At 38.5% G+C, this 14,031-nt stretch overlaps 1 protein-coding gene across 3 annotated transcripts in view; it reads right to left on the bottom strand.

Annotated features, from left to right (window-relative positions):
• The window catches only part of LOC106873381 (serine-rich adhesin for platelets), a 165,298-nt gene that overhangs the window by 55,539 nt on the left and 95,728 nt on the right, over positions 1 to 14,031 (bottom strand). For all 3 annotated transcript variants that reach the window (XM_014920722.2, XM_014920723.2, XM_052969290.1), the window contains exons 3-4: positions 11,335 to 11,535; positions 2,803 to 8,230 (exon numbers count right to left, since the gene is read on the bottom strand). In XM_014920722.2, coding sequence (XP_014776208.1) covers positions 2,803 to 8,230; positions 11,335 to 11,386 — 5,480 coding nt within the window. In that variant the 5' untranslated portion in view covers positions 11,387 to 11,535. The remainder of the gene's footprint in view (positions 1 to 2,802; positions 8,231 to 11,334; positions 11,536 to 14,031) is intronic.

Here is a 14,031-nt window from a genome sequence, read left to right as displayed (position 1 = left end):
AATGCATATATACACACATATACATATACCTATACAAACACATACACATATATATACACACACACACACGCACATGCAAACCTGCATGTTTGTATGAGCACACTCCAAAATGTAAGATAGTACTAAAACCAAGAGAGAAAAACCCCATTAGCTATAGAGTTGGTTCTTGAAAGACAGTCAGTCATCCAGTATTTTCCCAATTCTTCACATTACATAATGCAGCAGCTGAAGCAAGTATTGATAGAGAAACAAAGAGTGACAGAGAAAAAGAGACAGTAAGATACAGCAGGGTGTATGTGTGTGTGTGTGTGTGTATCTAATTAAGAACTTGCATTAGCCAGCAAGCAGGTGCAGCATGCAGGTAAGTAAGCAAACAGGCATAACAAGTGAATGGCATTTAGTTAACAAAAGGGAGAAAAAACAGGAACAGAATGCACTGAACCAAGGCAAAAATGAAAAATAAAAGGTTTATCGTACTTGTATGTATATATATATATATATATATATATATATATATATATATATGTGTGTGTTATATCGTAAGATATTTTATTCTTTTAACTTTAGGTTTCTTTGTATTTTATATTTTAGAATTTATAATATTCATGCTTATTTACACATAAATTTTTATACGCATATATATTTAAACATATATTTATCTATTTTTAGATTTTTATATGTATCGATATTTATATTCCGTATTATTATTTTTATGTTTTAAACTTTTGAATTTATTATGCTACCATGTTATGTTGGATATATATCTTTTGAAATACTAAATATTGATTTCCTAAATATATTATTGATGAATTAATAATATAAAATCACATATATATATATATATATATATATGTATATACACACAAATACATATATACAGAAATTGAAACTCTCAGAAAAGCATGACATATATGCATACATTTATCAAACAACAATTATAATAATAATAATAATAATTCATTCTTTTATTGGCCACAAGGGCTAACATAAATCAAAACATTATAATAATAATAATAATAATATGATTTTTAACTTTTTTTGTAACCTATTATGATATAATTTACAAACTTGAATTGGTGAAGAAAATTATAATTGGATTTAAATGCAAATACATGAAATGCCTAACATTAACTAAAACATCTTCAGTACTTTGTTGTAATAATCATGATTTCAATAGTGATGATAGCAAGAGTAGCAGTAACAATAATAATATTAGTAAAGCTGAACACAATATAGAACAAATTTACTAGATAGATAGATATAGAAAGATAGATAGATATAGATAGATAGATATAGAAAGATAGATAGATATAGAAAGATATAGAAAGATAGATAGATATAGAAAGATAGATAGATAGATAGATAGACGAATGGATGGATGGATGGATATAATTACTAAGTTATAGAATCCTTTTTAAAATCACTTTTCTGGTGATGGGGGTAACCTTAATATGCATACACACACACACACTTCGTATAGTGTCTAGTGCTACCAATTCAAAGAACAACAGACTGTGTTTTTTTTCTTCTCCTTATTTTCCTGAAAGTAAAAGGAAACATGGAGAAAGGACAGTTTACTGTAGTGGGAACATCAGAACTTTTCAAATGCCTCATTAGTTTGAACAGTGCAGCTGTTCAAAGAATTCAGTCCAGAATAGATTCCTACTTTGTCATCTTAGGTGTCTATGCGGTAGCATACCTGGCAGGGGATGATGGGAGAAATCTGTCCCAGGTGACACTTTTATGGGTGTAGTGGCACTTTTGAGTCTGCTGTATGACCTTGTATAGGACAGGTGGGGGGAAAACTCTAGGGCTGCCTCAGGTGGCACTCATTCAACCAATGCTACTAGGTCTGTCATACAAGATCAACCATGCATTCAGCACATGGATGTGTAGATATATGGGAAAATTTTTTTGCCTTCTATTTTTTTTTTTTTTTTGAGGAACACTGCAAGTTATGCATGCAATGCTTACTACCATCTCCCTACCGTCAACATTTATCCAAGGGAAAATACAGATTAGCCCCATTATCCTAGCTGATGTTGCTGTTAGGACAAAATGACCTAGAACAGACACTGCAGGGTATCTCACCTGAATCCTTAATAACTATCACTCCACCGCTCAAAACTGGGGCTGTTTTTTTTGTTTTTGTTTTTTTATCTATTCCAAAAGGATGAAGGGCAAAGATCAATCCACTACTATAACCTCACAACTACAAAGTCATGTCACACACCAACAGAGACAGAAGAACCCACAGAAAGCATCTTGCAGACCAGCTGAAACACCAGCCCACCCAGGCAGGTAGGAGGGAGTGGCAGCAGAGAGGGGGGGTGATATGAGATTGTATTCAGTTCACTGCAACGGACTCTGAGAATGCTGCAGCCACTGTGGTGGATGAGAAATGCCAAACAAGGAAAGAGTCACTTTCAGGACACCCATTTGACTAAAGCTTTACATATTTGCTCCGTGTGTGTCAAAGACTGTTGTTCAAGGGTCAGTTTACATAGTCATCTGAGGGCTTGCCACACTTCCTCGTGGTCTTCAGATATGAAGAACCACCATAATCATCAGTGTAATAATGCAATACTATAGATAAAACAAAGTGAAACAGAAAAAGAAACCTACACATAATGAATGTAGATTATGTCGGTTAGGGATGACAGGAAGAAAAAACAGTGATAAGGTAGAGGAAGAGTAAAGACTACAGCTTTAGGAATCTATATAGACAAAACACACAATCCATTAGATCAATCATCCCGACACCATAAAAATTTAATTTTAGTTGGCAAGAACACTACTTACCCGCCCTGTACACTTTCAGCAAAAGAAATCTCTTTCTTGGCGCCAGGTTCTGAACTGCTTCTCTTTATACATGATTTCAACTGGATATTAGGTTCACTGAGGTTACCGTAAGAAAGAGCATGCCTATTTTCAAAACTCGTTCCTCCATCTCGACTCAAGTCTGGTTCACTTCCAACTGAGGATGAAGTAGTTACCATCTCAGTTATTCGGAAAGAGTATGTTGTATTTTCAGGATTCCAACCACTACTCTGAGAAAATTCCGTGTGCATTTTGTTAGCACCTAAACCCAACATGTTGCTCTGCCTGTTTGTGAACATCTCCAAACCCAATTGGTTGAGATCTGCCTTAAGGGAGTCTGAAGACGACATAACACTTTGTGGACAGTCACCAGAAGATGATCTGGTATCAGCACTGTCAACAGAAGATGGAACACTATCTGCACAAATACGAGAAGAAGACACACTGTCAGGGAAGTCTGCAGATGAACTGAGGTCTTCCAATTTTTGAGATGATGATGATGACAGGGAAAGTGATGCAGCCACTGAATCACTGTCTGTATTTGATACTTCAATATTATGGCTACTCTCTGAAAGAGAAGTACTTAACCCAGATATTTGATGAGACTCGATGTTTTTGTCATCTTTGAATTCTCTTTGTCCAATAGGTGTACCTGAAGAATGAGTATAAACAGTCTTTTTTGTATAAACATTGCTGTTATTAGAAGAATCAGAATCTTTAGACATTCTTGTAGCTGTAGAGAGCATAGGTTCGAATACATGCCTTTGATCGGCTGCATCACCCTCACCACTATGTAATACTTCAGTTACAACTGGCCCTACTGAAGAACTGCTGTACACCATTTTCTTACTATACATGCTGCTAGCACTCTGAGAAGAATCTGGAGACTTATAGATCGTTTCAGTAATAGAAACAACAGGTTCGGATGCCAGTCTTTGATTTGTAGAGTAACCTTCACCACTTCGGACCACTTCAGTTACAACTGGTGCCCCTGAAGAACTAGGTGTTGTTTTCTTGTTATATACTCTGCTGGTACTCTGAGAAGATTCTGGAGACTTATAGATCGTTTCAGTAATAGAAACAACAGGTTCAGATGCCAGTCTTTGATTTGTAGAGTAACCTTCACCACTTCGGACCACTTCAGTTACAACTGGTGCCCCTGAAGAACTAGGTGTTGTTTTCTTGCTATATACTCTGCTGGTACTCTGAGAAGATTCCGGAGACTTATAGATAGTTTCAGTAATAGTAACTACAGGTTCAGATGCCAGTCTATGACTCCCTGAAGAACTACTATGTGTTGTTTTCTCATTGTACACTCTGGTAGTAATCTGAGGAGATTCTGAAGCTTTTGATATTATTTTAGTTCCAGTGAGCATGGGTTCAATCGAAAGTTTTTCATCTATTGAACCAGACCCCTCACTGTGGACTGTTGCAACCATGGATGGTTTTTCTGAAGAACTAGAATATGTGATATTCTGACCGTGAACACTGCCAGAACTTTGTGGTGATTTTGGAGTTCTGTAGAGTACCTCAGTTGAAGAGACTTCAGAAACAGGTTCAGAAACATATCTGATGCTTGTCACCAGCGATTGGTGAGAAAATTCATCATGTGGAACTTTTCCAGAAATATATCCTGATGAAGCTATGCCAGTTCGATAATCTGACCCTGGTCCATAAACATCTGATGAATGAGTAGCAGTGTGAAATTGTTTAGTTTGCTTTCTAGTTTGATCTTGTTCAGAAGGCACTAATGTTTTGAACATCGTTTCAGAGGATGATCCAGAGGACGATCCAGAGGACGATCCAGAGGACTTACTGTACATTGATCCAGACACCATATGAGTCCCTCCACTCAAAGCATTACCTTCAATTGTGTCTACATTACCACGGTTACTAATAGTCCTAACCTCTTGTTCTTGTGATCCTTTACCATCTTTAGATCTTAAAGCGTCAACTTGCTGTATGTTTATGGTCTGAGCAGAGATAGTATACTCTTGAGGAAAGCAGACCTCCGAATCGGAGACACTACTTCCAGATGATCTGGTCACTGTCTTTTCATTAGCACCACTGCCCATATACCCTCTTCGCTCAGTTTCATGTAACGTAACTACGTTTTCAGCTGAAGGTTCAAAACTGCTGCTAACTGCTCGATCTTTGTTTAAATTTGAGCTAACAACCTGAATTTCACTGACATTCGAGTTGAATGAAGAATCGCCAATAACACTTGAACTAACTAAATGTTCTCCAGAGTCTCTTGAACTGACCGACTGGGCTCCAGTTGAATACACCAATTGACCTCCCATGACACTTGAACTAACTGATTCATTACCAATGGAGCTTGAGCTAACCGAGTGATCTCCAGTGATTCTTGAACTGATTTGCTGGTTTTCAACAGAGCCTGAGCTAATTTGTTGGCCTCCTGTAGAACTCAAGATAAACTGGTGATCTCCAGTTGTACTTGAGCTAACTCGATCTCCAGAAACACTCGAGCTAACCCATTGGTCTCCTGTGACACTTGAACTATATCGTTGATCTCCAGTGGAACTCATGCCATGTTGTTGGTCTACAATGGTACCCAAGCTAACTTGTTGATTTCCAGCAACTCTTGAGCTGACAGTTACATTGGCACCATCAGCTTGCTTGTGTCTGACGCCTGAAATAACTGTCTGACCTTCAGTTTTAGAGTCTGTTAGACCCATCATTGACATTTTTGCACTTTCAGCCATATTTCTCAGAAATGCACTTCTTTCAGCATCTAAAGTGGAAGATTTGGAAGTTTTAGAGTCAGAATCAAGAGCATCTGACTGAAAATATGTAGTTGTTTTTACACTTGATGAGGAGGACATCATGTCTGGAGCCTTCACCGACCGTTGCTTCACAGTCATACCTTGAGTACCACCATGTCTACCAGAAGACTGGTCATCAGAAGACTGTCCTCCTGAAGACTCGTATGTGACAGAGGATTTGATTGTATTGTATTCCGTTGATGGTGCTGATGTTAAAGATGATGACGATTGTGAAGACTGACCTTGAAACTCACCCTGTTGTCTCTTATGGATGGTAGTACCATCACCATACTGTGAGAGGTCTCCTGACTTGGTGGTCTTGCTCGATTGTGAAAAAGAACTTTCACTGGAGCCAGAAATAGTTTTCTCGGTGTACGTTTGATAATGTTCGATTTTTTCTTTTATATTTTCAATTGAGAAGATATCGAGTTCATAGTTGGATGTCGAGAGAGTAGGCCGTTGTGTATTGACACCAACTGTCCGTAGATTTGGAATATCTGTGTTACAGCTGCGATTGCAAATCTGTTCAAGAGCCATGAAAATTTTGACATCTGTTTGACAGCCATTCATCTTGAGTTTTGGATTATCTGTTATTGTCGAGGAATTGACACAGATTGCTCTGGGCGTGTTAGTGAATCGGTGCTCCACATTTAGGGAATCAGTGAGTGTACCTTGCTCCATAGTCCATCCTTTTTCAGTTAGACAGGAACGGTGTGTCTGAGTGGGTTTTGCTTCACAAGCAACAGAAAATGTGCGAACTTGTTTCTGTGGCTCAGGGGGAACATCATCTACCCTGTAACTACCACAACCTATGCTACGAGTACTCACTTCCCATCTGTATTGTGTTCCTGCCTCTTTACCCGATGCATGCATGTGACAACTAACTCCTACGCTGCGGACGTTTTTACTCAAAACTTGACGTATAGCTGTTGTGATTTCTTCACTCTTGAAATGAATATTCCATGTGGATGAAAGGCTACCATCATCGGTACCGACACCTACTGAACGCATAGAAGGCTTCAAGTCATCACAGATATAAGAAATACCAACATCTCTTGTCGATACCTTGCACTCGACACCAACATTACGTTTAGACAGGGAAGTTGATGGCTGACCAATAATAAGTGTGCGCAGTTCTTTCTCGTGAATGTGGAGACCGGAGTCAGATTGGTCGTAGACATTTCCATCACCAACACCGACAGTTCGAGTAACTGGCTTGGGGCTTCTGACAGCAGCTGGGCTTGGGGAAACAAGATGTTCAGCTGATGTAGAAGAAACATGTTGGGCAAGTTGAGAAACTTGAGAAACTTGAGAAACATGAGAAGTATGGGAAACCTCTGAATGAACTGGCTGCAAAATGATGGTTTCTTTTTCCCAAGTTTCAGTATGAGTATCTGGATATTTCTGTGAGAAATATGCTGAACTCAAGTCAGGTTGGATATCATAAGGAACCTCAATTGAATGGTCTCCAATTCCTATGGAACGAGTAGTGGGAGTCTTAATGACAGCAACAGTCTGAACTGTGTGAAATTGAGGTTGGGGGTATGGCTTATGTTGTATTTGTTCATTCTGTTTTGGAGGTTCTACATGAATACGGCTGGTTATTTCATCTAGAGTCCTACAAGTTCTTTCTGAAGTTGTTACAGTTTTTTCTGAAGTAGTTGTGCTGTTGCTAACACCAATGCTTCTTTGATTGAGTTTGTGGTTCTGAGCTTTCAGCTGCAGCATCAGGAGCCGTTTTTCTTCTTTGAGGACAGAAATCCGAACTTGCAGCACTGGAATTGCTTTCACTTGTTCTTCCAGTTCTCTCATTCGCTGGAGGCTAACAGCCATTGCTTCGCGGATTGCCTCCAAAGATGCTTTGCTAATCATTGTCGAATTTTGGCTGTCAAAGGTTACAGAATTATGGGCTGGGCTAGAACCATTCTGTTGTGGAAAATGTGTTGCTATGGTTGCTGCCAATTCTGATGAAGTTACTGTGGTTGTTCGGAAAGTACTTTTTGTGTGGTGTGAGGAATGTTCGTACATTGTGTTAGTCGTGGGGTAATTTTGTTCACTAGAAACTGTAGACAGGGATGAGATGGAACTCACAGAGTCAGTTCGGCCCAACGTACAGGGAACAGAAGCTTCTTCCTGGACAGCATTCTTGTAAGGAAAGGTACCAAATTTAGCATGCAGTGCTTCACTGGTATCATTGTTGTCATAGGAAGATTGCATCATGTAAGCCTGTCTTCCAGCCATTTTAATCTTGGCATTCACTGATGAATCTATTTCCTCAAGAATGTTACGCGTAGCTGATGATTCATATTCGACTATATTTAAAATGCGGCTAGCGTCAGCTGAGTGGACAATGTCAGGTGGAAGTTCAGAGTTTTCAGTCGCCGTCCCACTTTCCTGATCCAATATGAATTCCATCGATTTACGCAACTTCTTTTTGTTGCGTTTGATTTTCTTGAGCTGTTTGAGTGTGTTGCCATTTGACATGTTTTCACAGTACTTGAGAAAATCCAAATCAATGTGGTATCCATACGGACAACACGTACAGTGCTCATCTCCACTTTCACTGCTCTGACTTTTTACAGCTCGGACTTGCACTTGATACTTTTGGGTTTGCGGTGGCCCAGCTGCAATGGAAAACAAGTGGTGAGGAGGAGGAGGAGGAGGATGATGATGATTATAATAATAATAATAATAATAATGATAATAAAAATAACGTTTTCAAATTTTGGCACAAGGCCAGCAATTTCAATGGATGGGTAAGTTGATTACATCAACTCCAGTGCTCAACTGGTACTTATTTTATCAACCCCCCCAAAGGATAAAAGGCTAAGTTGACTTCAGCGGAATTTGAGCTCAGAATGTAATGACAGGCGAAATGCCACTAAGCATTTTGTCGAAGGCACTACGATTCTACCAGTTCACTGTCTTAATAATAATCCTTTCTAGTGTAGGTACAAAGCCCGTAAACTGTGGGGAGGAGACTAGTCGATTACATTGACCCCAGTGCTCAACTAGTACTTCAACCTACCAAAGGATGAAAGTCAAAGTAGACTTTGATGGCATTTGAACTCGCAAAAAGTCAAAAGAAATGCTGCTAAGCATTTTGTCCAGCATTAACATATTATTATAACAGCAATACCATTAGGCTTTTCCAATGGCACAAGGTCACAGATTTTTTTTCTCTTTTGTAATGGTGGAGGAAAGCCTTGTAATTAAGTTAACCAAGCTTTATACTTGATCAGTACTTGTTTTTATCAATCCCAGAGCTATATGAGTGATATAGTTGACCCAAACAACTCAAGGTCACTGGTGTAGAATCCAGTCCAAGAAGTGAACTGGCCACCTTATGATTATTATTATTATTATTAACCCACACTTTAACCACTAGGCCATGCAGCTAGTCGCAAGATGACACTATTTTGGGAATAAAATGGATTGCTATGACTAGAATGCTTTTGACCATAGCTCAGCTATACTGTCATGGCTGGAATGCTTTTGATCATAGCTCAGTTGGATGGTCATATCTGGAATGCTTTTGATCATAGCTCAGCTGGATGGTCATATCTGGAATGCTTTTGACCATAGCTCAGTTGGACAGTCATGGTAGGAATGCTTTTGACCATAACGTGTTTGGACAGTCATAGACTATCATGGCTGGAATGCTTTTAACCATAGCTCAGCTGGATCAGAGTTGACTAGGACCTAAGCAAGACTAGCAATGGTATTACCAATACACTTGTTCAAGGAACTGAGAGAAATAAATTTTTAAAAATGGTTAACTGAAAGCCATACAGCAAAGTTTGTTGTAAACACTATTATCCAGCTGTCAGCGAGAGAGTCCTTCAAAGTTCTTGAGAATTGAGGAAGTTTCATCCACTAATATTATCTACATGGAAATTTGATAATGGTGGCAGTGGCAGTGATGGTAGTGATGGTGGTTAAGATGATGGTAGTGGCAATGCTGGTGGTAGTGGTGATCATGATGTTGATGACGATAGTGGCAGCTGCGGAGGTGATGGTGGTGATTAGCCTTCTACTAGTACACAGCCACAACATATTTTTTTAGGAAAAAAGAAAGGGTGTAGTCATCTAAACCAGATTTTAGCATATCAAAATGATACATAATTTATAGATCCTGGCAGGATGAAAGGTCACATTTAGGTTGAAATTAAAATGATGCTAGCCATTTTGCTTGGTACATTACTATTTCAACCACACCAAACACACACACACACACACACACACACACACACACACACACACACACACACACACACACACACACACACACACACACACACACACACACTATCTTTTACGTAACCCACTAAATCAGAGTTTCTCAACCATTTTTTATCTATGGACCTTTTTGATTACTACTTCATTCTGGTGGACCCCAACAGCCATTTGATGTTTAAAAGCGAGTTTTATAGACACTCCTTTCAAAACTCCTATTTCATTTTTCACATATTAACTTGCGTAGGTTGAACTATGCAAAACATTAAAGAACCCTAATTGTTTCTTGCAATACATACATCTAAAGCGAAATTTTTTCAAGAGCCCTTCAAATACTATTGTGGGTCCCCAATTTACTATTTTGTTGCATGGATCCCCAAAAATCATATATGGAGACTCCGGAGCCACATAGACCTCAGTTGAGAACAACTGTTCTAAATCAATTCTTGAAGAAACCAGTTATCATTGGACCACTTCAAGAAGTAAGAATGCTAACAGAGTGAAGAGTGGTTATAAGGCTATTGTTCAGTTTAAAACCACCTCTCGGTGGCCTTTGGGTTTCCCTTTAGCAGAGTCTGTTCTGTTGCATACATCCAGACCGGCTCTCAAACCACAGCATAACTTCTTGGTTTCCTCCTGACAGTCATAGACCAGGAAAATAGTCATCAGCATTGGGTTTCTTCCCCTAGCATAGGCAAATGTAAACAAAAAATAATAACTGAAATATAATAATGGTTTCAAAATTGGGTACAGGGCCATTAAGTTCGAAGCAGTAGAGTTAAGTCGATTACATCAACCCGAGTACTCAACTGGTACTTATTTTATCAACCCCGAAGGCATGAAAGGCTAAGTCAATTCTGGCAGAATTTGAACTCAGAACATGAGGGCTGACGAACTGTCACTAAGCATTTTTGCCCAGCGTGCTAACAATTCTGTCAGTTCGTCATCATAACTCAGTGAAGAAGAAGAATAATAATCCTTTCTACTATAGGTACAAGGCCTGAAATTGTAGGGAGGGGACTAGTCGATTACTTCAACCCCCAGTGTTTCATTAGTACTTAATTTATTGACCCCAAAAGGATGGAAGGCAAAGTTGACATCAGCAGAATTTGAACCCAGAATGTAGTGACAGGTGAAATACCACCAAGCATTTTTCGTCCAGAGTGCTAATGATTCTGCCAGATCACTAAATAATAATAATAATAATAATAATAATAATAATGGTTTCAAATTTTGGCACAACGCCTGCAAGTTCAGAGGTGGTTGGGGAGGTGGGTCAATTACATCAACCCCCAACTGGTACTTATTTTATCCACCAAGAAAGGATGAACAGCAAAGTTAATCTTGGCAGAATTCAAACTCAGAACAAGAAGACAGATGAAATGCTGCTAAGCATTTTGCCCTGCGTAATAAACGATTCTACAAGCTCAACAACAACAACATCAAACCCAGTGACAAAATAAAAGAGTATGTAATTTGTACTTATACATACCAGGTGGAGTTTTCAATTCTGCTCGCACAATTTCTTCACGGTATGTCGCCATTGTAGTTTGATATTCCCAGAATGTTTGAGGCTTTTGTTTGGTTTTGTTTTTGTTCTGGTTTTCCCAAATAAGAGAGAGAGTAGTTCTTTGTCACGGACGGCGATTGAAGGTGTTTTACCTGGAGTTAACTTATCCTTCCATTGAAACATCTGGAAAATCAGCAAAAAAGAAACGACTTAATAGACCAGTAGACATAAAAAAAATGTATGTTTGTGCATACAAATGCAATCACACCCATTCTAAAATGCCAGCCAATCACAATAGGACAGAACTCTCTTTACCCAATCTTTTAACATATAACTCATTAATGCATAGCGTCCAGAAAAATGGATGCAGGAAAAATTACTATTACTTGTTTCGTATGTGTGTATAATTGGTTTGTAAGTACGCAGTGCCTGCTCATTCATAGAGCACTAGTTTAAAGGCAGACTATACTAAAAATAAGCTCAATAGGTAGTTTACTTAACAGGCAAAATTAATTTTTCCTGCATCTATTTTTCTGGAAGCTATGCATTAATGGGTTAAACCAGCCATACCTGGCCCAAAATTCTATCCATTTTATGTTCAAACTGGCCAGGTCTAGCCTCTCACACCTACACTACAATGTCATTCTAAAAATATACAATTGCTTCGTTGAAATATTGAAGCCACAGGATAATGCATAGTCAATTCAAAGTAATGTGAATAAATAAGCATTACATATAAGAGAATAATCTAAATGCTAAAGGGTTAAACACAGTCAGCTTAGCATATGTAAGGACTGAGCAGACACAAATCTAATTAAGAGTGCTTGGCTCACAAACCATCATGGTCATTTTAATGTCCACATTTCCATGCTTGCAAACATCAGACAGAGTTCATTGAAGCAGATTTTCTACAGACAGACGTCATTCTTTTCACCAACTCTACCTGTTTCCAAGCAAGGTAATATTTCTACATGTATGATGGTAACGCTTGTTGACAACCATTGTGCAATCTCAAGACAAGGAGACAAACACATACACACCCATATTACATATAAACACATACACACCCATATTACATATAAACACATACATATATATGATGATGATGTCTGTCCACACATGACCAAAGAAATCACTGACCATTGCCCATACAAAATGCCAGCAATAGCCATTCATGAGATTATCGCACCAACAGTCACCTTCACCCAGGTTTGTGCCCGCAACTTCCATGCTTTCCACAGTACCCTCCTACTCGACCAGGTATCAAATAGTTGCCTCACCAGTAATTGCACAACCTAAAATTTAAAGTCAAATAAAGATTGTGCAACAACTCATAAACCCTCTCCACCCTACTGATATGATCCAGAGACAGGCCAAGGCAAGAAATCCAGGGTCAATATGGGTTACAAGCTCAGGAACATGGTAGCATCATGATCATAAGTGCAAGATTCCCCAAAAGTTCATTATCATTCCCAGCATATCTACTTTCATATCAGAGTGACCGTCTCTAAGAGACATATTTTAACAAAAGCTAAGAAGTGCCTCACTCCCAATGTTCTTCCAGCATGTTGGACACCAGCCCAGAATTTCTGAAGGCCCATGTTATTGCTAGATAGTTGTTGAACCTACATTAGGTTCATGCATCCTTTTGGAGACACACACACACAGAGGATCTCCTTAAGTATCAGTTTATCAAATTCAATCAAAGGTTTTGGTCAATATACAGCTATAGTAGGAAGCAAGTACCAGCACAAAATGTCATGCAGTGGTACTGAACCCACAACCATGTGCTTGGGAAACAGACTTTTTAACTACACAGCCATGCCTGAGCCTATATATTATAAGAAATTACTGTTTCTTCATTTACAAAACTCTGAAGATAACTATAAGTGTGACAGCAGGAAGCTCAACCAGTCTTTCGTCATCTTTTCCCAGAGAAACTTTTAATAAACTTGCTCTCCATATGAACAAGACACACCATTTGAAAATATGACAAAGAAAGTTAACAAAACATTCTTTGCATGGTCACTCTATCATGCTAAAATAGCAGCCCAATCTCCCCTCAATCATACCTCATCATCTTAATAAAGAAAAGGCATGTTGGACGGACATTGTGGTTCAAGATATACAAAACATTAAGTGTTGACAGATGGAATGCTTTTGATCTTCGGTTTGCAAAATCAAGTCTGACCTGGCAGGGCTTAACAATAAATATTCCAGTCAATTATTCCAGTGCAGAGTGCACTGAGAAATGCTGCATGCTTATCATGCCATTCTATGCCAGATGATATACACATACTTATACATACAATATATACATACACACACACATAAATACACATACATACACGCATACATATGTACACATAGAAATGTTTTACACACGTGTACATACATATACACATATATACATGCATACACATGCATATACATATATACACATACATACATGCATACACATGCATATACATATATACACATACACACACAAAACATACATATGTATGCATACACACATTATACTCACAAGTGCAACACCCTAACCACTAAACCACAAGACTACGCATACACACACAATACAAATCTTCATAAATAATGAAGAAGTATAATGAAATATGTAGTAAGGTTACACTCACTGGCATTCCATAGATGAATGAAGTAATCTTTACTCCCGTTTAC

This window comes from Octopus bimaculoides, chromosome 7 (assembly GCF_001194135.2).
Source record: "Octopus bimaculoides isolate UCB-OBI-ISO-001 chromosome 7, ASM119413v2, whole genome shotgun sequence".
Lineage (NCBI taxonomy): Eukaryota > Metazoa > Mollusca > Cephalopoda > Octopoda > Octopodidae > Octopus > Octopus bimaculoides.
The sequence above is the reverse complement of the archived record's forward strand: the minus strand, read 5'-3'. Positions and strand labels throughout refer to the sequence as shown.